We start from the raw sequence: 27,333 nt of genomic DNA on the forward strand, positions 1-27,333 counted from the left end.
TTAGAACTCTATTCTGACCACAAATTCTGTGTATATACAATTGCTTCTTTAATACCTTTAACTCAGACACTTCAAAGATGCCTTCGATGTTTACAATCAATTCATGATCTTTACCCAGAAAGACGGCTCTCTGCCTGCTGTTCCTCACCTCAGTGGATGGCATAACCTCCAAACTCTGAAATACAGATCCTACCAAACTCATTAATTAAAAATGTACACTGTGAACTTCTGGTTGACCTATTTTTCCCACAGTGTCAATGTACTTTTAAATGTTCACTTATATTTGCAAATCTTTAACTATTTTCAAACTTCTATTTCAAGTCATCTGAGAAACAGGTATGACACAAACCTTAAACTTTTCTCTATTCATATTTATTTTCATTATTGAAATGGTGATAGTGTAGAAAATATCGGTAAAGGAATAAGAGTTTGTGCAACTAAAGTAACTTCCCTTTTTTTTCTTCTAGGTTATTTATCTGCAAATATGAATGAATGTACATTAAGAATAAATGAAATGATCAGTGTTTTGGAATACTGATCTACTTATCTGCAAACATATCCATAACTATATATGAACATGCATTTCTCTTAAAACTTCACTATTTCCCTTTAATTACACACATAAATATACAGAATACTATCTGTATCTATCATCTATGCACACTTAAAATTTGCCAACCTGAAAATATTTGAATTTGCCAACTCCATTTTAATAGTGATTACTGCCTTAAAATGTAAAACAAGATGTAAACAAATGTATTTAAGTTAGTGTCCACTTAAAATACACTTAATAAAAATTTTTTTTCCTAATATACAGTGTCTCAATATAGTAAACTAAGAAACAGTCTTTCAAAATACAGGCTAATGATTCTACAACGTTTTATACATTGTCAATAGGATATTTGATGCTACTATGAAAGTTAAAAGTACTTTTTAAATTAATCTGTATAAAAAAGGAGAATAGCTCAAAGATAGGAGGGATATACGGCATTCACCTTACTCAAGTTAGGATAATAGTGTAACAGAGTTTGCCCTGAGCATACAAAATCATACCCAATGGAGCTTAATTCAGTACATACTTCTAGATCCCCAAAACAAAATGACTTGGAAGTTAAGGAGTCAGAAAGCATTAAGATTAATACCAAGCTGGTCGGAATTCACTAGTGGAAGCCAAGACACAGGTTTTATTCAATTTAAAGACCTTTGCTTTTGGGGAGCCTGGGTGGCTCAGCTTATGCCTTTGGCTAAGGTCATGATCTTGGGGTCCTGCGATCAAACCCTGCATTGGACTCTCTACTCAGCTGGCAGTCTGCTTCTCCTTCTCCCTCTGCCCCTCCTCCCAACTTTCACATGCATGGGCACTCTTTCTCTCTCCCAAATAAATGAAATCTTTTTTTAAACAAAGAGACTTTTGCTTTTAGCTATATATCTCCTCGTGAACCCAAATCCCAAACTTCAACGGCCATTGTAATTAACCTCTTCCCATCCTAGATGTATAAACATAAAAAATCAACATACTAGAACAGAAAAGCAAATGATCCATAAATTTTCACAGAAGTATTAGATAGGAGAGAGCACTGCTTATTCTCTGCAAAAACTTAAACTTTGCTGAATTTTCATTTCACATACCAACATTTTAGCAATTAAAATTATCAAAAAGAGAATTCTAAAAAAATTGTTAAAGACAGATTTACTTATTTATTTTTTAATGTATGTATGTATGTATGTATGTATGTATGTATGTAGACAGAGAGAGAGAAAGACAGCCAGAGAGGGAACATAAGCAGGTAGAGTAGGAGAAGGAGAAGTAGGCTTCCTGCTGAGCAGGGAACCTGACGTGGGGCTTGATCCTAGAACCCTGGGATCATGACCTGAGCCAAAGGCAGATGCTTAATGCCTGAGCCACCCAGGCGCCCTGAGCCTTCTAATTTAATGACACAGACATAACATCGGAATTGTGATGTCTGAGTCCATTGAAAAAGGCTCCCTCCAGCATAGAGGGAGCACCAATTTAATTCTTCTGATATTACTAAAGGAACTATTTTAAAAATTAATAATCCTACAAGAATTCTGCCTGGATTCTGTGCCACTGTCTTTGAAGCAGCTTCTCCTTGTTTACCAAAGAGAAAAATACTTCCTTTAGGTTTCAAATTTTAAATGCCAATTGGCAAACTTGTTTTAGTGTTGTACTACCCATAATATGGTCCACAAATGGGTGCAGACAACAAACAGTCAGTTAACAGCTTATTATCAGTACAAACATGAAAGTAAGCTTTTAGAAACTTTTATAACAATCTGACAGTGATCTCATGTCTATTGACTTTAATATTAAAATGATACTGAGAAACATATACTTCAGTTTATTGCATTTCACAAAACTATTAGGTTGTGACAGACTGGTAATTAAAAAACTAGCCTTTTACCACAGAGAGTTCAATAAACAGTTATTTAGTGCTTCTACAGTTATTTATCAATCCAATATGTATTTGGCACTGTTCTACATATTAGAAGTACAAGAGTGAATGAGACAAGAGAGTACCGACCCTCATAATTATATTCTAGGATGGAGCGACAGCAAACAATTACAGAATATACAAATGAAAAAAGTTAATGAAAAATCTATAAGGAAAAATACAGTATAATTTTTTAAAAATATTTTTTTAAAAATCATAAAATATGATTTTTAAAATCATATTTAAAATATGATAAAATAATAAAAATATGATTAAAACGTTAGAGAGTAAAAAGTGTAGTCAGGCAGCCTGTGACTGTGACTTTGCAGAGCTCACATATGAGATTAAGTGAGGGAATGAGCATGTGATCATATGACAGAACAGTGCTCCAGGTAGAGGGAGTAAAAGGTACAGAGGTTATGAGATAAAATGTTATAAGGAGAGTACTCATAAGAGAGCAAGGGATTTAGTGTGGCTGAAACACAGAAACAGGAAGTAAGGGTAAGGAAGAAATCAAGAGGCCAGGTTATAAAAGTTCTACTAGGATCTAGTTAGAACTCAGGAATTAAATTTAAATGAGGAAAGACCCACTGGAAAATACGATGTGAATGGCAAACAGTCTGATTTAGATTTAAAACTGCTGTGTGAACAGTTTACAGAAGAGTAAAAGTGGAAGAAAGGCAACCACATGGAAGAACACTGAAAGCTGAAAATTATTTTGCCACAAGTTTACAATGATGATTCTCAAGTTGTTGGATTTGAGCAGCTCACTACAGCAATGCAGGCTGAGAATAAAGTGCCTGCAATAGGTAGAGAGATTCTGAAGGTAGAGCTAAAAAAAAAAAAAAAAAAAAAAACCATGATAGATTATAATGTAGTAAATAAGATAAAAAGAAAAGGCAAGGATAACTAAAAAGCTTTGTGCTTATTAGGTATCTAAGTGGAAATATCCAATAGCTATACATCTGGAAGCCATCACCAAAGACATTGTTCTTTAGAGCCTAAAAACTAGACAGTACATCCATCCAATGAATAACTATTCAGCCATTAGAAAAAACGAGGCATAATTTTTGTGCTGGAAAGAAAAGCCCACCAAGATATTTGTTGATTAAAAAAAAAGCAAGATGCCCGTCAGTTTGTATATTATGCTATCATTTATGCAAAAAGAAGGAACGTGCTATTTATTTTTATGTATCAGTCACTCTTCTAAGCTCTTTACACATACTTATCATATATCTCACAACTCTGTCAAGTGTATTTTAAATGTTCCTTTTGTACACAGAAGAAAACTGAGCCCCAGATTAGCTATGAGACTTGCCAGTTACATAGCCAGTAACTGGCAGAGACAGAATATGATTACAGGCAGTCGTGCTCCATAGTCCAAGTTCTTAGGCACAACACCATAATGCCTCTCACTGAGTATGTTATGTGCTATTATATTCATAATCTTCAGAAAAAATATATGAGACTGGCAACTGGTTGTCTTCAAGGAAGAGAATTTGATGGCTGAGAGCCATGGGTGGAAGAATGACATTTTACCACAGAGTTTTTTATTTTGAATTTTAAATCATATGACTATATTACCTCTTCCACTATCATTATTTTTTGATAAAAATAATAAAACTATGGAATTGGTTTTTACTTTACGCACTAAGGAGTGAATAAAGACAGAAAAGATTAAAGGGTCTAAAGATTGAGTTTTGAGATAGTTCAATATTTACAGTTTAGCTTTCTAAGAAGCACTGTGACTGTGTATTCCAGAAACAAGTGAAGATAGTGATTCAAGAAGGAAGAAGTATCTATGTCTACTGAAAGAGAAAAGATGACATCTGGGAGATTCCCTGTGATTTGGACAGTAAGAAGGTAATTGTTGACAAATCAAGAGCAGAGACAGTGATATGGCAGAAATAGAAAACTGATTGGAATGGGTTTAAAACAGAATAGGAGGAGAGTAAGAGAGTGAATAGAAACAATTGAGATTTATCATAAAGAAAATGTAGGGAATGTAGCTAGAAGGGCACGAGGAAACAAGGGGGGTTGTAATCGTCAATCTTATATGTCAACCTGGCTGGGCTACAGTATCCAGTTATTTAATCAAATGCTAATCCAGGCATTAACATGAAGGTATTTTGTAGACATGGTTACCATCTACAGTCAGTTGGTTTTAAGCAGAAGAAATTAGCCTCAATGTGGTGGGTTTCATCTAGTTACTTGACTACTTTAAGAACAAAATACTGAAGTTTCCTGGAGAAGCAATTTCTGCCTCAGGACTGTACAACTCCAGCCTATTTCTAGCCTGCTGTTCTACCCTACAGATTTCAAATTTGCCAGCTCCCACAATTGTGTGAGCCAACTCCTTGAAATAAAACTCCCTCTCCTCAAATATATCTTGGTATATACATATATACAAGATAGACATATCTGGGTATGTATATGTGTGTGTGTATCAGGAAGTAAGTATATTCTATTGGTTCTGTGTCTCTGGAGAGCCTTAATCAAGAGAGAATGTTTCTAAAGATAAGAGCTAACAGAGTATATTAGTATAATGATAAGAATTATCTCATATTAAGTGGGGAAACTAAAGTCAGTAAACAATCCGAAGAGCAACGTTCTTGAGGTGGAGACCAGGAGTCAGATCTATTAGACAAGAGTAAGGACCAACCTTAGAGGTAACTGTAATAGAAAAAGTAGAGTATAGGGGTACAACTGCACCTGGATAAGTAGGTTTAAGCCTTGAAGAATTCTCTGTTGTCTCTATTAAGGAAGCAAAAACAATCAGCTAAGTGTGAAAAAAAGAGAACAGGAGGTGTTACAAGTTTGAGAAGAAGGTATGAAATAATTTTGTAACAAAGTAGGAATATCTATGTAGTAGAATAACAGGGCTGCTAGGCAACATTAAAGTCCCACTTATGAGAAAAATCTAAAGTCTAGCCAATATGATTATGTGTTTTTCTTCAGTCACTTTCAGATGCTCTGGTGCAGGTATGGAGCAGTATGGGGAGGACAGGGTTTTCCAAGGAGGTATGATGGAGGGAAAAAAGAAGCAAGGATATTGAGGGTATGAAGAAGGACATGATTATAATAAATCAGGATGAAAGGATTTAAGCTAGGAAAGTGCAGGAAGTAAAGATAAAAAGGGTGTGAAGAACACTAAAAATATATATCAAATGATTTAAAGTTCCAACAGAAGAAAAACTATACTGGAATTGGGAACATTAAAGAAAAACACTGAAACAAGAAGAAGTGGTTACTGGCAAATATAATGGTTGAAATTAAGATTGTAGACTCTTTTAATCAATATCCAACAATTTACATTTATGTGTTCCTAAATATAAAAGTGAAAACTAAAACACTTCATTGATATTTAAGATAGTTAGTATACTTTTGAAAACCATCACTGTACTACATAGAAATAAATATGTTTGATAATGGGACAAACTATGTTTTTAAAAGAGGGGTGATTTTATTCATTTAGTTTTAAAAAACTTATTTTCACAAATACAAAGGATTGTAACAGACATCCACTTTCCAAATGATCAAGGGTTTTTAAAAATTTTTAATTTTATATTTAAGTAAACTCTGTGCCCAATATGCGGCTTGAGTTCAAACCCCGAGATCAAGAGTTACATGCTCTACTGACTGAGCCAGCCAGTACCCAAAAATGACAGAGATTTAACCAATTCCTCTATCTCTTAAAAACCCGGGCACCTGGGTGGCTCAGTGGGTTAAGCCTCTACTTTCGGCTCAGGTCATGATCTCAGGGTCCTGGGATCGAGCCCCACATCGGGCTCTCTGCACAGCGGGGAGCCTGCTTCCCCCTCTCTCTCTGCCTGCCTCTCTGCCTACTTGTGATCTTTCTCTCTGTCAAATAAATAAATAAAATCTTAAAAAAAAAAAAACCCAACCAAAATAACAAAGAAAAAACAAATTTCATCTTCAATAAATTAAGAAAAATACTTGTAAACCCAAACCATAATATATTAATATATGTACATGCGAAGCAGAAGGATGAGCAGAGTGTACAAATCAAACCAAATTGTCAAAAAAGGAATTATAATTATGTGTATCTAAAAGAAAAATTAAAAAATGATTTTGCTCTGCAGAACCCAGAAGTGTTCAGGAATTACAAATAATAGGTTCCACAGAAGATGGAGGGAGGTAAGGTCTCAAAAGAGTATTATTTCAATGTTTGTACAATAAATAATTAAAACCTTAAGCCTCTACTCCTACTTAGGCAGTCAAGGAATTTTTCCACCACACACCAATCTTGGAAGCCCAGAAAGTTTACTCTCTCAATAAAATGAGCCAGAAACTTGGAATTATCAGATACAGGAGAGGGATACATGTGAAGTACAGACTGCGCTGGATGCTGTTTCACCCTGCCCAATTCCCGAATGGTAAAGAGCAACTAAACTTAAGCAGATTGAAAGATCTTTCTTTAAAGAAGGTAAACTTCCCTGGGGAAAATAACTATGAATACCGATGGTTTAGGGTCTATAATGAAAACTATAGTTTTTACAATGAAAACTATGGTTTTTACAATGAAAATTATAGTTACTAAAGGAACTATAGCTGATGACAGGACTGTCTTACAGCGAAGCTCACCAAAGAAGACACAGACCCACTGCCTCATCCTGTCAAACACAACACATTCTCCCCTCTCTCTCTACCTCCCTGCGTCCCACGTCCTCCCTTCTCTGATAATTGCCTTTTCAGTGTCTCACTCAGCAAGAGTAGAGAACGAAGAAACAGATATTTGAGGTAGGTTTCCAGCATGAAAGAGAAGGATAAGAGCAGGGATCAGAAGAGTAGGGAGCTGAAAAAAAACTTCAGAGTAATAATTAACATTATCAAAGAGATAAGAGAAGACATTAAATCCATGAAACAATGTTTAAAAAAAGACCAACCTCAAGAGACTAACAACCAAGCAATGGATATTCAACAAAGAATGCCAAGCATAATGAATGGGAAAAAAATACATATACACATCAGGGTATATCACCATGATATTTCAAAACACCAAGAAAAGAAAAAATTTTAAAGCATCCAAAGACAAGAAACAGGATCAGAATCCGAAGTTGAAACAGCATTGGACTTCTCAGGAGAAAACACTGGAAACTAAACTTTCTTTCTTTGAAGAAATTTAAGCATAAGGATGTAATTACTTTTCAGGCATGTAAAATCACAAATACATACTTCCCCCAAACCCCTTATCAAAGAATAGGCTAACTAAAAAGGAGAGAATAAATTAAGAAAGAAAGCAAAAGATGACAGGGACTCCAAAAAAAGACAAGGGATCTAAATGATGGTAGAAAAGTTAAATAATTTAAAGGACATCTTGATTGTAGAAAATGAACCTGCCATATCAGACATGATTATAAATAATCAAAAGCACAAAAAATGCATGCTACAAAATTGATACTATTATTTGTTTTAAAATTTTAAAAATCCTCATGAATATGCATATGAGAAAAAAACTTAAAAGAAATAACAAACATGTTCTGGGCACAATGATGAGGTAGTATAATTATGGTTAATTTTTATTTTTGTACTTTTCTCCTTTTCTCAATACTCTATAATAATCAGTATAGTAATTTTATATGCACAGAAAATGTTTAATGTACAATATGGATATATTAGTGAAAAGCATACAAAAAGTTTTCTCAATTTCTCTGCCTTCTTTAGAACTAAGCAAAGTAAGCTTTGTCATTCTATTTTAGTTAGAATATCAGACAATTACTAAGTGATTTGTAAATGTTAAGCATTTAACATGAACTCACTGAAGCTTTATATTCCTATGTGTCAGGACTATTAGTATTAATAGTATACAGGATTAATAGTATACAGAGGAAAAAAGTGAGGCGCAGAAGTTATTTGTCAAAGCTCAAAAGCTAATGAATAAAAGATATGCAATGTTTGTAGAGTGATTTTAAAAGCTAATGAATAAAAGATATGCAATGTTTGTAGAGTGATTTTAAAATCATGATTTCTTTATAAAAGCAGGCCCCCAAAAGAAAGCTAATTTTCATACTTGATAAAGAAAGAGATAGATCTAAAAAAAGAAAAAAAAGGTTCTTTGAACAAGAAAGCTTAACAAATTTCTATAGATACCTACATTTACATATTGGAAATAAATATTTAAAAATTTACATAATTGCATTTTATAGGTAAAGTTATAGATGGCATTCCTGAATCTGGTAATTATTGAGCATTAATCCCATGAGAACCCTAAAGTCTACGCTATACAAATCCTGGAAAACTGCAAGTAGAGAAGAAAACTTCTCTAGAGAAGTACGAAAAACAAAAGTGATAGAGAAAAACAAAAAAAAAGCAACAGTAATAGTATAAAGCAATGAGAAAGACTTTAGAAGAATTTTTAAAAAAGAAACAAAAAAAAAATGAAGAAGAGATTATCTACACTTTACAGTCCATTTTTTGATGATGCCCGATTGACCTAAATTTTTCAAGCCCTAACCACAGAAACCAAAAATATTCTGTCTATTCAAGAGTTACAAAATACTTAATTGAATTTAATAAATAGAATGTGGGATCTATGAGCTAAAAAATAAGTAAAATGAAAACACATGCTATTAGTTTTCTTAATAGTAGTTTTTGAAATACCTAATTTGTTTCTTATTTCCCCAGTTGTAACGTCTTTTATTACTAAAATAGAGTAGGTGCTCAATAAATTCTGAGTAAAAACATGAATGAAGTGAAACAATGCCAAAACTATTAGTTCTTCTTGTCATTACAGAGTAATAGGAGCAGCTTACTAAATGTCAGATACTAGTCCATGATCTCTTCATGAGATAGCTATCATGATCTTCCTCCCTTTGCATGTACATAAAATGAGGCCAGTTAAATTAAGGATTTGTCCAAATTACACAACTAATAAAAGGCAAGTAAGGGATATGATCTGGACAGTTTGGCACAGAATCCATTTTTTAGAACCACTTTATTTTACGGTTTTAGCAACTGAGAGCCAAAGAAAAGATGCCAATTTACTGAAGTAAAATGATTTTCAGTCTATGGCTGGAGAACAAAACAATTTCATATACCGTATCTTTCCTCAGACTAAGAAAGTCCAGAGGTTCTGATTTGGTTAGAAATATTTATCAACAATGAATTATATATCAATATAAAGTCAACCATATGTAAACATGATAATGTTAAACAATAATGTATAAAAAAATACTTACTCCCTTAAGAGTCTGAGAGTGACCTATAATTAACTATGATGAAAACTGGCTTACTGGCATACTGAGGCCACCTTACTGTCACATGATAACCTTAACCACATTTTCTAATTTTCTCAGAATCCGCTTTAGAAAGAATTAAAGTCAATTACCACGCTATTAATACAATTTTTGTATTCTTAATCCCCCTTTGTTCAAATTAGTATTTCCACCTTAATAGTGAAGTGACAGTCAATATTAATTTATAACATAGAAAATTATATAGGTGAGAAAACAGCAAAAAATAAAAAAGTTAAATCAACATTACTTATCTTGCAAATTGCCATCTAACAGAAATTTAAAATTAACACTGTAAAGTACTGGCATACATTTTTAAATCAAATGTCTAAAAAAATTTAACTATAGGGGTGCCTTGGTGGCTCAGTGGGTTAAGACTCTCCCTTTGGCTCAGGTCATGATCTCAGGGTTCTGGGATGGAGCCCTGCATGGAGCTCTCTGCTCAGCGGGAAGCCTACTTCCCCTTTCTCTCTCTGCATATTGGTGATCTCTTTCTCTTTGTCAAATAAATAAGTAAAATCTTAAAAAAAATTCATTAAAAAATAATTTACAGATTTTAAAAATAGACTCTTTGAGAGTAGAACGGTCTTCATAATACGAAACAACAAAATGGTAGAACAAAGGGAATCCTATCTAATTTTGACCCTGGGGAAAAACAGAGACTATTTCCTCATGAAAATTTCATCAAAATGGGGAGTAAAATATGCTCAGTCTCAGATTCTAAATACACCAAAAATAATGACAAAATGTTACTTATTTAACTATATGCACAATATGTCCAACTGAGATAACTATTTGGAACAGAAATATGGGTTTTTAATTCTAAAGATTAATAGTTAATGAAAATTGTACTAAAATGTGAAACACAAGGTCAAACAAATGGGAGAGTATGTTTTAAAATTCCAAATAAGGGAACAGAAAAAATAAAATAAGGAAAATATAAAATGTAACAGCTAACAGTCTGTTTCAGTTTAATGAAAAAAGAATTCCAAAAAAAAGGGAAACACAATTTACCTCCAGTGGAAAATGATACTACTATGAACTGTAGAATAAACAGACCTAAAAAGCTACTGAATAATGAATTTTTAATAAAAATATGGTAAAAGTACACAATTAAATGCAATGCATAAACACTGACAAATAAGAAAATGAGTTATTTGGAAAACCAATTAAAAGTACTACTGATAAGACCACTCTGATGACTTATGAAGCTCTGGAACTCATCACATCTGTACCCTACAGAACAACTAACCTGATTGTCTCTCTTCTCAGCTAAGATATAAGCAATGTGAAGGAGCATTTTATTCCAAAGCCGATAATCATATCTGGCAATAACTGCCTTGTAACTGTCCATGCACATAGTCTTTGAAGCAGAGGATTAAATGTTCCTGCCCATTTTATCTAGTCCCCAAGACTCGTCCTGCAAAGTGAATAAAAATGATTATCTTTTAATCTACCCCTTGCATACATACCATTAAAAAAAAAAAAAAAAACAGAGAGGAGGGCAAAGACGAGGGAAAAAAAAAAAAACCTTGAAAATATGGATAGTTATTATCTAGTCTGGACTTAAGTACTCAGCAAAATCTCTGTGTTTAGTTGAAGGACAGGTGACTAAGTCCCACATTTGATGAAACTGAGCCTTGGAAGATATGATCATGAATACAGACACATAGCAATTATAGTAATATTTTGAAGTAAATTTTAAAATGACCTGAAAAGTAAGTTACCATTTCTAAAAAATCAGAATAAACACAATGTTGATTTCTTTCCATTTTTCTTGGTATCTAATTTTTTTGAATAACTTCAGATTCATACAGACTAGATGTTGATATACAAAGAGTATAAGGGAAAACAAAATAACATTTATCAAGCAGTTTAAAAGCTATCATGATCACAGGTAAACTGTGGGAAAAGAAAAGCAGAAAGGCACTAGAAGGAGCAGGAGAAAAGCTCAAAAGGAACAGGAGAAAAGCTATAATTAAAATATATTTAAGTAAATGTAAAACTAGCAAATATAGATTGCCAGAAGGATAAATACAGAGAAAACAATACAACAATAAAAGCCACTGAAAATGGGCCAATGGTTAGGAGGTAAAATGAAGTCAGTAAAATACACTGTGAGGTCAGTAAAATACAGTAATACTTCATTTACATGGCAGTGGGGACAAACACAAATGTTTTAAAGTGCATTTTTTAGGCAACTGAGACATTTTAAAAGTAAAACTATTCTGCTTATTTCTACATCATTCTTTCCCTTGTGTTCTTACACACAGTATGTGGCATATGTTTAATTTTTTACATAGAATGCACACAGATTTCTGGATTAAAGAGAAGTACTCTGAAAAATAAAGTATCCTGTCCCAACAGAGAAGCCCTATTTTTTCTTTCCTGACATTGTAAGCAAAATTTTTTGTCTTCTTTTTGGTATGAGTTGTTATTTAATAATTCTAAAAGCAGGAGCATTTCTAAAAGCATTCCATAATGCTTTTAAATTCTAAAAGCATTTCATATTTGCCTTTCATTCATTTGTTGTTTCCTTTTCTCTTCTAGTCTTATGAAACAAAAATTAACTTCTTATGAGAGCAAGTTTGGCTATTCAAAAGCAATTTCTATCTCACGTTTAAGTTCTGTTTATTTCAAACTGCTGCATTTACAGCATCTAACAACCAGCTAAATGGGCATTACTGTACATGGAGGAAAATGAGATGAACACTAAATGGAATATATAAAGAGAAAGAAAAAAACAAACTAAAATTAAGATACGAAAAGTCATGAAATTAGAAAGAAAAAAGTATAATAAGCAGATAATTTAAAAAGAATAAATAGTGTATTTGTACTACCTTTTAAAAAATCTCTTCTTCTTCCCAATAATGAGGAAGAAGATATCTCAAAACACAGAATTTAAACTGTTTGGTGTTTGTTCTGTACAGAAATTTTTTTCAGCAATAAACTATTTTTATTTTACCTTTTTTAAAAAAGATAAAATTGGGCCATCTTCCTCTTTTCCTAATAATAAGGAAAATGTTACTCTTGAAAAACTGTGTTTCATGTTTGTTTCATATACACATGTAACTAAGAGAATAATGGACACAAATATAAATCAACTACATTAAATGGGGGCGGGGATAAAAAAAGGTGTAGGAAAAAAAATATGGATGACTCTAGATAATATTATCATTTTGGCTTCAGGCAATAGATTAAGCCAGAAAATGACAAGATTTTAAACCATGCATTTCCGAAGTATATTCCCCAACGTATCAGCATCAGCATAACCAAAATCTGTGAAACTCTGGGGGTAAGACCATGCAAGCTGTTTCAATAAGCCCTGTAGATGACTCTGATGCATGCAAAAGTTTGAGAACCAATGATTTAAATATATTCAATAAATGATAAATTTAATTTAAATGAAGATGAAATGCAATTAATGAAATTAAATCTGATGTTCATCAATATAATGTGTAAGATGAATACAAAGTTACTGCTACGAAAAAGGATATAATCTGGGATTATTTACACACATGAGTTTAGGCTCTACATCATAGATGAAAAAAAAAAGCCAGTCATTTTAGGTAAGCATAGTTAAAATAATTGAGGGAAAACAGAACAATTGCTAAATTGCTAAATTCCCTTGTTATGGAGAAACAAGAAAAAATAAATACATTTGGTTGAGAAGTTCTCTAGATAAGAGTGAAAACTAAGCCATCAATTCTTCAGATAAGCTAGCCTAAAAAAATTTTCAATTTCCACTGAATCAAGGCAATCAAATGCCAGTTACTAAATAGACATACATCTTACCTAAACAGATAACAGAAGCCATTCAGATGAATTTGGGGGAGGGAAAGGATGGTATTTTTTCAGGAGCACAGTAATTAAATACTTAATCTAAATACACTTAAACAGCAATAGAACATATTTAACAAAACTAAATGAAAAGGAATAAAATGTTGGTTACTTACCAGCAAGGGTACTTGTATGCCTAAAAGCTCTGACCTGGGAGTCCGACAAACCAGTCAAAAGGGAGATTACTGTGTCCATCATATACTCATCATAAATTATGCTATACTGACACTGTCGAATCAGGACTCCAATAAATTCACAAAAGTTTGAACGAAATTTTTTCCACTGAGGTCCAGGCATGGTAAGGGGATAATCACCACTGTCCTAAAAGGAATAAAAAGAACATATAAAATTTGACATATAATAGCAATTTGATCCAAGTTTTCTTTCTTACCTATAAAGGAACATTTTCTTCTCAGAAGTAGATGTGGACAAATATTGAAGGTGACTTACACTGATACACTGATAGCTTTATATTTATTGTTTGTTTCTTTTGATCTTTCACAACTAAATAATTCATGACATGTTCAAATCTGTTATTTAGAACAACTATTTAATTCATTATTCTGAACCAACATTAAAAAAAACAACCACTTCTGATGTTGTTAAATTTGGGTCTTAGTTGAGATAATTTAAAGTAAAAACAAAAAATGAGAGAAAGTTTAGACTGGAAATGATATTTGTGACTGAATTCAGATCAAACTAATCAGGATTTCGGTATCACATAGCATCTACCAATTCTTTAAAATAGAATTTTTAAGAAATGAGAATTTCAAAAATACTTTATTTAAGAAGGACTCTTAATCTCACAAAACAAACTGAGGGTTGCCGAGGGGAGGGGGTTTGGGAGAAGGGGTTGGGATTATGGACATTGGGGAGGGCATGTGATTTGGTGAGTGCTGTGAAGTGTGTAAACCTGGTGATTCACAGACCTGTACCCCTGGGGATAAAAATATATGTTTATAAAAAATAAAAAAATTATAAAAAAAAAAAAAAAAAAGAAGTCCAAAACTAGGGGCGCCTGGGTGGCTCAGTGGGTTAAGCCGCTGCCTTCGGCTCAGGTCATGATCCCAGGGTCCTGGGATTGAGCCCCGTATCGAGCTCTCTGCTCAGCAGGGAGCCTGCTTCCTCCTCTCTCTCTGCCTGCCTCTCTGCCTGCTTGTCTTCTCTCTCTGTCAAATAAATAAATAAATAAATCTTAAAAAAAAAAAAAAAAAGAAGTCCAAAACTAATTATTTGCACCTGAAACTGCAACCCTGTTTCTTCCAATTTTACTATAAATGTTCTATTAACTCTGTTTTATAGAGCAGATTTATTAACTTTTCAAAGAAAAGAAATCTAATATGGGCTCTTGGTATTACCAGCTTGCATCATCTTGTTTAAAAACATAAACTAGATGGGATAATGGATGATGGGCAATAAGGAGGGCAGATGATATAATGAGCATTGGATGTTATATGCAGCAAGACAAACACTAAATTCTACCCTGAAATTAGTAACACACTGTATGTTAGCTATTTGAAATAAGACAAAACAAACCAAAAAACAACATGAAAATCACATTGAACCCAATTAGTTAGAAGTTTCCTACTCTAGCCTAAAACATTTTGGTGGAGAAATATAAATTCACAAATTGGAGAGTGAGAAATTCTGTGAACGCAGTATCTGAATATTCTCAATTTATGGCTGTTTGTTTCTTCTAGATCAAACTGCTGCTAAAAAATTGGTTATGAGGGAAGGCTTGGGCTGTGCTGGTATCTTAGAAAAGAGAATTAGTATAATACTTGGAATAGCAGAAAAGAGAACAGAATGAAGAGATAGGTAAGAGCTCTTAGCACTAGGTCAAATACCACAAAAGGTAGTTAAAATTTTGGTGCTGTATGAGTGTTAGGGGGTTACTAAGCCTCAAAAAAAAGGAACTGAAGGGGCTGGCTGAATCTTCCTAGTCCTTGAGATTAGGAGTGTCAGGGCTAGATGGGAGAGGGTAAAAGTAAAGTGAGAGCTTCTTCTCAAAGGTGTCTCAAGAGGCTGCTGCTGTTTCTATATCATAAAAGCTCATTAGGGTAGAGCTTCTCATGCTTTGTACCAACTGTGAGATTCAGCCATGTAGTACTCCTTCACAACATGAAAGAATGTAATTTATCTAAATAACCCACCTAAATAACCCAACAGCTAAAGAAAAGGCAGAAAAATAAGCACTTAGAAGTAAATAAAAGAAAACTAAGTATACTTCAAAAGATTCAAATGTAGCACAAAACCAATCCAAATTTTAAAAAATTCAAAGGAACTACAATATTTTATTTATCGATTTATTTCCTGAGGTATAATTCACATATAACATTTTATTAGTTTCAGGTATACAATATAATGATTTAGTGTATATACTGTGAAATGATCACCACAATAAATCTAATTAACATCTCTCACCATACAGTTACAGAAATTTTTTCTTGTGATTAAAACTTTAAAGAGCTATTCTCTGAGCAATTTTTAAATATGCAAAACAGCATGATGAACTATAGTCATCATGCTGTACTTTATATCCCTATGACTTACATATTTTATAACTGGAAGTTTGTACCTTTTGACCCATTTGCCTGCCCCCAAACCTCCTACACTGGCAATCACTAATCCTTTATGTGAGTTCCATGGAGTTTATTTGTTTGTTTGTTTTGGATTCCCCATATAAGTGAGAGCATACGGTATTTGTCCTTTTAAGTCTTATTTCACTGAGGATAATAACATCAAGGTCCATCCATGTTGTCATAATGGCAAGATCTCTTTTCTTTTTTAATGGCTGAATAATATTGTGTGTATCGTGTGTGTGCAATTATACTTTTATAAATTTTTTATTGTATCATATATATATATGCTACATTTTCTTTATCCACTAATCCACTGACAGGGTTCTGGTTCTGGGATTGTAAAGTCCATAAATTCTTTTTTTTTTTTTTTTTAAAGATTTTATTTATTTATTTATTTATTTCTCAGAGAGAGAGAGAGAGAGAGAGAGACAGAGACAGAGAGACAGAGAGAGAGAGAGCACACAAGCAGGTAGAGGCGGAGAGAAGCAGGCCCCCTGCTGAGCAAGGAGCCTGATGCAGGACTTAATCCCAGGACTCTGGGATCATGACCCGAGCCAAAGGCAGTAGCTTAACCGACTGAACCACCAGGCGTCCCAAGTCCATGAATTCTTAACTCTATAATGGTTTACTACAGGAACTCTGGAGGACAGTAGAGTCTAGTGAATGTTCTTCCAAGGAAGAACTTTAGGGATCTGTTCCCAAATGCATTGACAAGCAACTAATAGAAAAGTTTATTTTAGAAGTTTTGGGGACAGTGATGGAAGAATAAAAAGTAAAGGATACTAAGGTTCAGAGATAAGAGTCATCAACAAAAACTACAAAATTTAGAGCTTCTAAAATGAGAACAATCTTATTAACAGGTCCAGGTCCACTGCAAGGTAGAGCTCGTGCAGGTGACAGAGGTGGAAAGCTAACTGCATAATTCCTAAGCATTTGATATTTGGGAACCCTATCTGGTCACGAACTACAGGTATCAAAAGAGATAAAATACTCCTTAAGAGTAAATCCAAGAGAATTGTTTAACTCAACTGATGGACAATGTCTCACACACACACACACACACACACACACACACACACAATCACCTATTTTTGATAAAACACTGGCTTTTGGTTACCTAATTTCAATAGATATACCCAAGGATATATACTACTATTGCTATAATACTATTAACAGAGATCTGTAAATACTTATTTAGAGAAAGTATCCACCCACTCAACCATTCATGTATTCATGTATTTACTGGGCAATAAATATGATCCAGGCACTAGTTCTAGCATACAAAGATGAGCACACCAAGAATCTGCTTCTAAAAACTCCTACTTTATTTTTTTCAGACTGAAATTTAATTGATACATAATACTGTATAATTTATCTAATACACCTATATATTGCAAAATGATTAACACCAGAGCATTAGCTTAACACATCCCAGCACATTATATTACCCATTTCTTATTTTTTGGTGAAAACACTAAAGATCTACTCTCTTAACAACTTTCATGTATATAACACAGTACTATTAACTATAAACACCATTCTGTACACTAGATCCTTAGGACTTATTCATCTTATAATTGGAAGTTTATACTTTTTAGACAATTTCTTCCCATTTCCCCCATCCTCCAAAGAACTTCTAGTTGAAAAGAAGGACGTATAAAAAATAAACAAGTGAATGATAGGAGCGTTATGAGGGTAGACAGTACTACTTAGGAAGGAATGCCAGTTTTCTGCAGAGGCAACTGGGCAGGAGAAATTGGGTCAACATCACTCTAAGCAATAAGATTAGCAAATTCCTATAAAACACAGATGGAAAGAGAGTATAGAACTGCTTTAAGTTTGGCAACCTAAACCAGATTTTGCGGTGGAAACCAAGAGAAAAGATGGGGCCAGATTATAGGGAACCTTCTTTTCATATAAACTCTTCATTAAAATAAAGGCAAGCTTTATTTTGGAGGCAATGGGTAGCCACTGAAAATTCTTGAGCAAGTAAGGATCATAAACAGATGAGAGGTTTAGAAAATATTTCTGGGGTGCTTCGGTGGCTCAGTGGGTTAAGCCTCTGCCTCCAGCTCAGGTCATGGTCTCAGGGCCCTGGGATGGAGGCCCACATCAGGCTCTCTGCTCAGCGGAGCCTGATTCCTCCTCTCTCTCTGCCTACCTCTCTGCCGACTTGTGATCTCTTTATGTCAAATAAATAAATAAAATCTTTAAAAGAAAGACTACTTATCACTGCAACAGATCCAAAAATGAAGGGGGAATGCAGAGAGCACCTAACTAAGATAGTAATGATGACGACGGACAAAAGAGGAGATATGATGTATACTCAAATATTGAAAAAATAAAATCTACTGACCTGACTCCTGGAGAAAAATGACTTGCTTCTTGTTTGATTTACTGGTGGATTTACTCACAACAAAAAACAAAACAAATAATTGTTTGCCCATTATTCTCTTGAGGCCTAAAACTTTTGTTTAGGGATGCTTAATTACTATGTCCCATAAGAGAAAACACCCTTTAACTAATAAATGATTGGTATAGAATACCCTATTTCCAGACTTCAGGCCACACTGGCTTCTACATTCAAAATAAATTCAAATTTTCAGAAACAGATCATCAATAGATATTTAAACCACTGAATGGCAAGTTGAGTGGCATAAGCAGAATGTTAACAAAGTACCAAATTATTTGATACGTGCAAAGGGAAAACTACTTTTACAAAAAGGTTCAATGGCATCACATTGTAAGTGATCTATTGTAGCATCACTAATAAATGGACAACCTGCCATTATGTACTATCTATTGTGATACAATATGAAGTACACAGCATCACTTATGAAATTTCCTTGCAAAACATATGTAAATGTAATAGAATGAAGCCTTTAGACCTAACTTTCAGTTACCAAATACAGGAGATTTAGGAACAAGCTAAATGATAACCATGAGGAAGAAAGAGAAACAAAAATGTGGGATACTTTAAAAGACAACTAGATTGTTGTCAACTAAAAGTTAATGTCATGCAAAGAAAAGAATGTGGAGGAAGTGTTTTATATTTTGAAAAACTACTGACAACAGAACAATCAAAGGCCAATATTTAAACCAGTGTGCTTTTTGTTGTCAAATACCCTAGGTGTATTTCTATCTAAGGGTCATTTGTGCAGTTTAAATTTTCTCTTCTTCTAGATATACACATGACTGCTGCATCACCTCTTTCAAGTGTTTACGTAAGCTCACATTTTTTTAAAAATTTGATTTACTTATTTTCAGAAAAACAGTATTATTTTTTCACCACACCCAGTGCTCCATGCAATCTGTGCCCTCTATAATACCAACCATCTGGTATCCCAACCTCCCACCCCCCCACCACTTCAAACCCCTCAGATTGTTTTTCAGAGTCCATAGTCTCTCATGATTCACCTCCCCTTCCAATTTACCCCAACTCCCTTCTCCTAACACCCCGTCCTCCATGATATTTGTTATGCTCCACAAATAAGTGAAACCATATGATAATTGACTCCCTCTGCTTGACTTATTTCACTCAGCATAATCTCTTCCAGTCCCGTCCAAGTTGCAACAAAAGTTGGGTATTCATCCTTTCTGATGGAGGCATAATACTCCATAGTGTATATAGACCACATCTTCCTTATCCATTCGTCCGCTGAAGGGCATCTTGGTTCTTTCCATAGTTTGGCGACCGTGGCCATTGCTGCTATAAGCATTGGGGTACAGATGGCCCTTCTTTTCACGACATCTGTATCTTTGGGGTAAATATCCAGGAGTGCAATGGCAGGGTCATAGGGAAGTTCTATTTTTAATTTCTTGAGGAATCTCCACACTGTTCTCCAAAGAGGCTGCACCAACTTGCATTCCCACCAACAGTCTAAGAGGAGGAGGTTCCCGTTTCTCCACATCCTCTCGAAAACATGTTGTTTCCTCTTTTGTTAATTTTGGCCATTCTAACTGGTGTAAGGTGATATCTCAATGTGGTTTTAATTTGAACCTCCCTGAGGGCTAGTGATGATGAACATTTTTTCATGTGTCTGATAGCCATTTGTATGTCTTGATTGGAGAAGTGTCTATTCATATCTTCTACCCACTTTTTGATATGTTTGCCTGTTTCGGGAGTGTTGAGTTTGAGGAGTTCATTATAGATCCTGGATATCAACCTTTTGTCTGTACTGTCATTTGCAAATATCTTCTCCCATTCCGTGGGTTGCTTCTTTGTTTTTTCGACTGTTTCGTTTGCTGTGCAGAAACTTTTGATTTTGATGAAGTCCCAAAAGATCATTTTTGCTTTTGTTTCCTTTGCCTTTGGAGACATATCTTGAAAGAAGTTGCTGTGGCTGATATCGAAGAGATTACTGCCTATGTTCTCCTCAAGGAGTATGATGGATTCCTATCTCACGTTGAGGTCTTTTATCCATTTTGAGTTTATCTTTGTGTATGGTGTAAGAGAAATCTTTGTGTACGGTGTAAGAGAATGGTCGAGTTTCATTCTTCTACATATAGCTGTCCAGTTTTCCCAGTACCATTTATTAAAGAGACTGTCTTTTTTCCACTGTATATTTTTTCCTGTTTTGCCGAAGATTAATTGACCATAGAGTTGAGGGTCCATGTCTGGGCTCTCTACTCTGTTCCCCTGGTCTATGTGTCTGTTTTTATGCCAGTACCATGCTGTCTTGGTGATCACAGCTTTGTAGTAAAGCTTGAAATCAGGTAACGTGATGCCCCCAGTTTTATTTTTGTTTTTCAACATTTCCTTAGCGATTCGGGGTCTCTTCTGATTCCATACAAATTTTTGGATTATTTATTCCAGCTCTTTGAAGAATACCGGTGGAATTTTGATCAGAATGGCATTAAAAGTATAGATTGCTCTAGGCAGTATAGACATTTTAACAATGTTTATTCTTCCGATCCAAGAGCATGGAATGGTCTTCCATCTTTTTGTGTCTTCTTCAATCTCTTTCATGAGTGTTCTGTAGTTCCTTAAGTACAGATCCTTTACCTCGTTTGTTAGGTTTATTCCTAGGTATCTTATGGTTCTTGGTACTATAGTAAATGGAATCGATTCTCTAATTTCCCTTTCTATATTTTCATTGTTAGTGTATAAGAAAGCCACTGATTTCTGTACATTGACTTTGTATCCTGCCACGTTACTGAATTGCTGTATGAGTTTTAGTAGTCTGGGGGTGGAGTCTTTGGGGTTTTCCATATAAAGAATCATGTCATCTGCGAAGAGAGAGTTTGACTTCTTCATTACCAATTTGGATACCTTTTATTTCCCTTTGTTGTCTGATTGCTGTTGCTAGGACTTCTAATACTATGTTGAACAAGAGTGGTGAAAGTGGGCATCCTTGTCTTGTTCCTGATCTCAACGGGAAGGCTGCAAGCTTTTTCCCATTGAGGATGATATTTGCTGTGGGTCTTTCATAGATAGATTTGATGAGGTTCAGGAATGTTCCCTCTATCCCTATACTTTGAAGTGTGTTAATCAGGAACGGATGCTGGATTTTTTTTTTTAAAGATTTTATTTATTTATTTGACAGAGAGAGATCACAAGTAGGCAGAGAGGAAGGCAGAGAGGAAGGCAGAGAGAGAGAGAGGAGGAAGCAGACTCCCTGCTGAGCAGAGAGCCCGATGCGGGACTCGATCCCAGGACCCTGAGATCATGACCTGAGCCGAAGGCAGCGGCTTAACCCACTGAGCCACCCAGGCGCCCCGGATGCTGGATTTTGTCAAATGCTTTTTCTGCATCAATTGAGAGGACCATGTGGTTCTTCTCTCTTCTCTTATTAATTTGTTATATCACATTGATTGATTTGTGAATGTTGAACCATCCTTGTAGCCCAGGGATGAATCCCACCTGGTCATGGTGGATAATCTTTTTAATGTGCTGTTGGATCCTGCTGGCTAGGATCTTGTTGAGAATCTTAGCATCCATATTCATCGGTGATATTGGTCTGAAATTCTCCTTTTTGGCAGGGTCTTTGCCTGGTTTGGGGATCAGGGTAATGCTGGCTTCATAAAGATAGTCAGGAAGTTTTCCTTCTACTTTAATTTTTTGAAACAGCTTCAGGAGAATAGGTGTTATTTCTTCTTTGAATGTTTGGTAGAATTCCCCAGGGAATCCATCAGGTCCTGGGCTCTTGTTTTTTGGGAGGTTTTTGATCACTGCTTCAATCTCGTTACTAGATTCAGTCTATTCAGGTTGTCGATTTCTTCCTGGTTCAATTTTGGCGGTTTATAGTTTTCCAGGAATACATCCATTTCATCTAGGTCGCTAAGCTTATTGGCATATAACTGTTGATAATAACTTCTGATGATTGTTTCTACTTCCTTGATGTTAGTTGTGATCTCTCCCTTTTCATTCATAATTTTATGAATTTGGGCTTTCTCTCTTTTCTTTTGGATTAGTGTGGCTAATGGTTTAAGCTCACATTCTTAGAGAGGTTTTCTTGACCAATTTAAAAACATCCTTCCACTGCCAATCTCTTCCCCCCTTCTCCGCTTTATTTTTCTTTATTCATTATTATCATTTAATTTATTGTCATTTACCATACTATAATATTTTGCCTATGTATTTTATTCATTGGCTTTCTCTCCCAGCTAAAATGTAAATCCCATGGGGGAAAGGGATTTTTGGTTGGTTTATTCAGTGCTTTGTCCTCAATGTTTGGAATGTTTAACAGACCCTCAACTATTTCTTCATCAAATGAATGAATCACCACAAAAATGATACTGTCAATATGGGTCAGAAATAATGGGAAGGATATCTAAATGATCCCTATAGTTTTCTCCTTAATCGATCATAAATTTTGACAATATTTGTTTCCTTAGCCACAAATAGAAATGAGAATATGTGAGGTCAAAGCAGCAACGGGACTGCAATCAGTCCTTTTAAATATGTTCTCCTCTAAATTGGCACCAATAATTTTTGGAGTACCATAAAATATCTGGTCCCTACTCATCCAAGAATCTTCACAAACATTTCATTAAGAGTGGTAAATAATTTATCAATAAAAGAAAGAAAAGTTCACAAAATTCAAGATAACTGATTACCTCTCAGGAGAAGGATTAGAATGCGAGAGTGGAGGAACACACAAGTATTTCAGTTCTTAAGTTGGGGAGTTACATACATATCTATATATATTACATATATGCTTTGTTCTATCAAATGGCACATGATTTTTTTAATGAGTATATTAAAAAGTATATTAAAAAGTATCTGAAACCACCAAATTTACATCCTTGAGAATACCAAATTCTTGCAATCACTAAAAGAAATTCCAAATTCTGAAATATCATTATCTAAAAATATTATAGTCCGTACTTAAGATGTAAAATCAAGTCTATGCATTTCTTTTTTCTTTTTTTTTTTTTAAAGATTTTATTTATTTATTTGTCAGAGACAGAGGGAGAGAGAGCGAATGAGCACAGGCAGACAGAGAGGCAGGCAGAGGCAGAGGCACAGGGAGAAGCAGGCTCCCTGCCGAGCAAGGAGCCCGATGTGGGACTTGATCCCAGGACCCTGGGATCATGACCTGAGCCCAAGGCAGCTGCTTAACCAACTGAGCCACCCAGGCGTCCCAAGTCTATGCATTTCTATATCACAGTGACTGAAGAGTTTTTCATTTCTATTTTCCCTCAAAAAGTCAGAATGTGTAAGAACCATGTGTCAGGGGAACAAAGAAAACAATATTCCTTACTCTTGGAAAGATCCACTGAAAGATCCATTTTTAAAAACCAAATTCTGGAGTGGGCTAAATAAAATTTATTATTAAATATATTGTTTGAACTTTTGTTTTTAAGTTAAAATAGCCATAAAGATTAATTACATCATAGATTATTTTGGCTGGCTGTCATAAGTCAATTAAAGAGAAAATGCTGTTTATTATCAGACCTCTGCTAATTAAGTCTAAGGTAACTCTTTCAACTCTGACAAACCTCAGCCTTAAAGTATCAGGAAATTCAACTGGCATATATACATCAATTAAAGAAGTAATATAAAAATACATTTGGAAAGAAAAATTCCACAAGTCAATACTATAAAAATTGTGTCATATTTTTCAACCCCCTATCTTATCTCTGTATCTCCAGCATCCATCTAGGACACTGTCTGGTATGCTGAGGAGAACAAAAATGGTTTGGGGATGGCTTATTTGTATTAAATCAATTATCTAGCCTAATTTCTCTAGCTTTGTACCTTTATGTTTTCTCCTATACATCCTAAACTCCATCTTCCCTATAAACTCCTTCCTGTTTTTTCTGGTGAACTTCTATTCATTTTTAAAAACTAGTTTTAGGGCTAGGTAATTTATGAAGCTCTCACATCTCAAATAATTAACCTCACCCTTTGGGTTCTCATAGGGTCTTGTATTTCCTAACTATTGAACTTCTCAAGGTACTATTGCTATCAGTTCACAAATTCTTCCCCATTTAGAACACAAAATCATTTTCTAGAGCTATAACCTTGTTATAATCTCTAAGTATATACTTCCTAACTAAAAGTTAGACAAAAATTAAGTGTTCAATAAATGTTTACTGAATAAACACAAATAATCCTTTGAAAAACTAAACTGTTCAGAACATGTGGGTAGCCCAGTTGGTTAAGCTGCTGTCTTCTGCCCAGGTCATAATCATAGGGTCCTGGGATGGAGCCCTGCTGCTAAACAGGGAGCCTGCTTCTCCCTCTCCCTCTGCTCCTCCCGCCGGCTTGTGCTCTCTTGCTATCTCTCAAGTTAAGTAAAATCTTAAAAAAAAAAAAAAAAAAAAAAAAAAAGACAACTAAACAGTTCATTTGACAGTTTTTATAATAAAGTTACACCTAAAATCCATAAAAGATACAGAATTAATATCTAGCTTTAGCTAGATAATTTAAAAGGTCTTCATAATGATTAGCAAATATAAATGTGATTCCATATCACTAAAAAAGCATGTTTTATAGAATTTATTTATTTATTTATTTATTTATTGGGTTTTATTTATTTGAGAGAGACAGAGAGCGCAAAGAGGGAACACAGCAGGGGGAGTAGGAGTGGGGGGAAGCAGGCTCCCCGCTGAGTAAGGAGCCGAATGCGGGACTTGATCCCAGGATCATGACCTGAGCCGAAGGCAGACACCCAACGACTGAGCCACCCAAGTGCCCTATAGATATATTTTAATACTGAAAAATAAAAATCTTGAAATGACCAGGGTGTAATTACATCTTAAATATGTAGTTCATCATATCTAATCAAAATCACATGGGGATTTAAGCCAGTGCCCACAGATACAAATGTTATTGTTGGCCTATCTCATTTAAGCATTTCTCATAATGAGAGTAAATGTCTTAAACAATATAATGGAATGGATTAACTCCAGAAAGATTCAATATATATCAGTAGCATATAATTGGTCCTTTCAAAAAGATACTAATTTAATTCCATAACTCGTTTGGTCAGCTGTAAGACATTTGGTAATAAAAATAGCCAGAAATTTATTGTATGACTGAAGTTGTCTAAGTGGACAGAGTACAGCTGTTACCTGAGTGACTCTTTCCAAGCTACTTCAAATTATACACTTGAGGTTGTGTATGAGGTAAACAGGGTAGTGGTTATGAGTATGAACGCAGGAGCCAGATGTTCTGGGCTTCATTCCTGACTTTATCATTTACTAATTATGTGACCTCAAGCAAGTTTCTTAACTCTCTTTGTCTCCATTTTCTCATCTGTAAAATGGAGATAATAATAATACAAAAGACCTACCACATAAAAATGTCATGAGTATTATATATATGTGAAGAATGTGCAATAGCCTGGCACACAGTAAAGACAAGTATTTATTATTATCCTCAGCATGTTTCCCCTTGACTCTCAAAGTACACAGCTGTAATATTATTTCCTATTTTGTGCCTTTTCACATTACAAATACAAAATGATTACAGTTTCTTGAGTCTTCATGAGTTTTTCTATGTGATTAAGCCCTTGTCCTTGGTACTTCTCACTTCCAACTTTGCTTCCTTTCTTTAATATTCTGTTTACCTCTGCAATGTGAAAGTTTCCAAAGCAACATTTACAACACCAACTGGGTGGTGTACTACAAAAAAATATTAAAACTTCTCTTTAGGGCGCCTGGGTGGCTCAGAGGGTTAAGCCTCTGCCTTCGGCTCAGGTCATGATCTCAGGGTCCTGGGATCAAGTCCCGCATCGGGCTCTCTGCTCAGCAGGGAGTCGGCTTCCTCCTCTCTCTCTCTGCCTGCCTCTCTGCCTACTTGTGATCTCTGTCTGTCAAATAAACAAATAAAATCTTTAAAAAAAAAAATAAAGTAAAACTTCTCTTTATTTTTAGTTAAATTAAAAAATAAGTTATTAGTAATATTTAGTATGTAGAATAAGCTTTGTATGCCCTCACTAGGTCCATATTTCAGATTGTATTATATCACAAAGAGTATCTGAGGTATCCCGAGAGAACAATCAGAAGAGTTCAATGCTCAAGGGGGCTGATATTAAAAAATGGCATTCTTCACTGGTTTATTCATTTTGTAAGTTGCATATGATCAATGCAATAGATTTAAATATATTTTAAAATATTTATTTTTAACTCGTCTCTAAATGTTAACATAAAGATTTTGAGAAATCTTTGAGAATTTGAGAAACAAAAAGAAAAATCTGAGTATGTAATCATAAGGGAATAATAAATATGGGGGCACTAACACTTCTTGCACAAGCTCATCTTAGACCACTAGTTAAAGCCATGATGATCTAATGACATCTGAGAAGAAACTGATCAAGTTATGCATACATTTAAGCTGTAAATAAACATATGCTGCAAACTACAGTCAGATAATAAATGTGATCAAGTATTATAAATATGAATAAATATATAAAGAACGTAATATATAAATATAACATAATAAGTGATTATTTATTTATCTGAGTTATTTATTATTTGGTCTGATTACAAAAGGTAGAAGGAAAAAAAGCCTTTTGACTATTTTTATTTATCACATATTTAGAAAATAAGACTGAGTTTAAAACTAAGAAAGTGTGAAACAATCACCAGGCAGTTACTTCTTAAGCACTCTCCCCATAAGAATAGAACTCCTGCCTTCTGAGAAGGAGCATGGGGGAGAGGAAAAGAAGGGAGTAATTCTTTAGCTTTATAGGTATTCACTATGAAGACAATAGGCTAAAAAATGTCTTATTGATGGAATATAAATTTAAACTT

The 27,333-nt window shown here is 34.5% G+C and overlaps 1 protein-coding gene across 8 annotated transcripts in view; it reads right to left on the reverse strand.

Moving 5' to 3' along the window:
- STAG1 (STAG1 cohesin complex component) overlaps positions 1-27,333 on the reverse strand; it is a 453,259-nt gene that overhangs the window by 167,612 nt on the left and 258,314 nt on the right. For all 8 annotated transcript variants that reach the window (XM_059162692.1, XM_059162694.1, XM_059162691.1 and 5 more), the window contains one exon: positions 13,663-13,867. In XM_059162692.1, the coding sequence (XP_059018675.1) occupies positions 13,663-13,867 (205 nt within the window). The remainder of the gene's footprint in view (positions 1-13,662; positions 13,868-27,333) is intronic.

Source organism: Mustela lutreola, chromosome 2 (assembly GCF_030435805.1).
Source record: "Mustela lutreola isolate mMusLut2 chromosome 2, mMusLut2.pri, whole genome shotgun sequence".
Classification (NCBI taxonomy): domain Eukaryota; kingdom Metazoa; phylum Chordata; class Mammalia; order Carnivora; family Mustelidae; genus Mustela; species Mustela lutreola.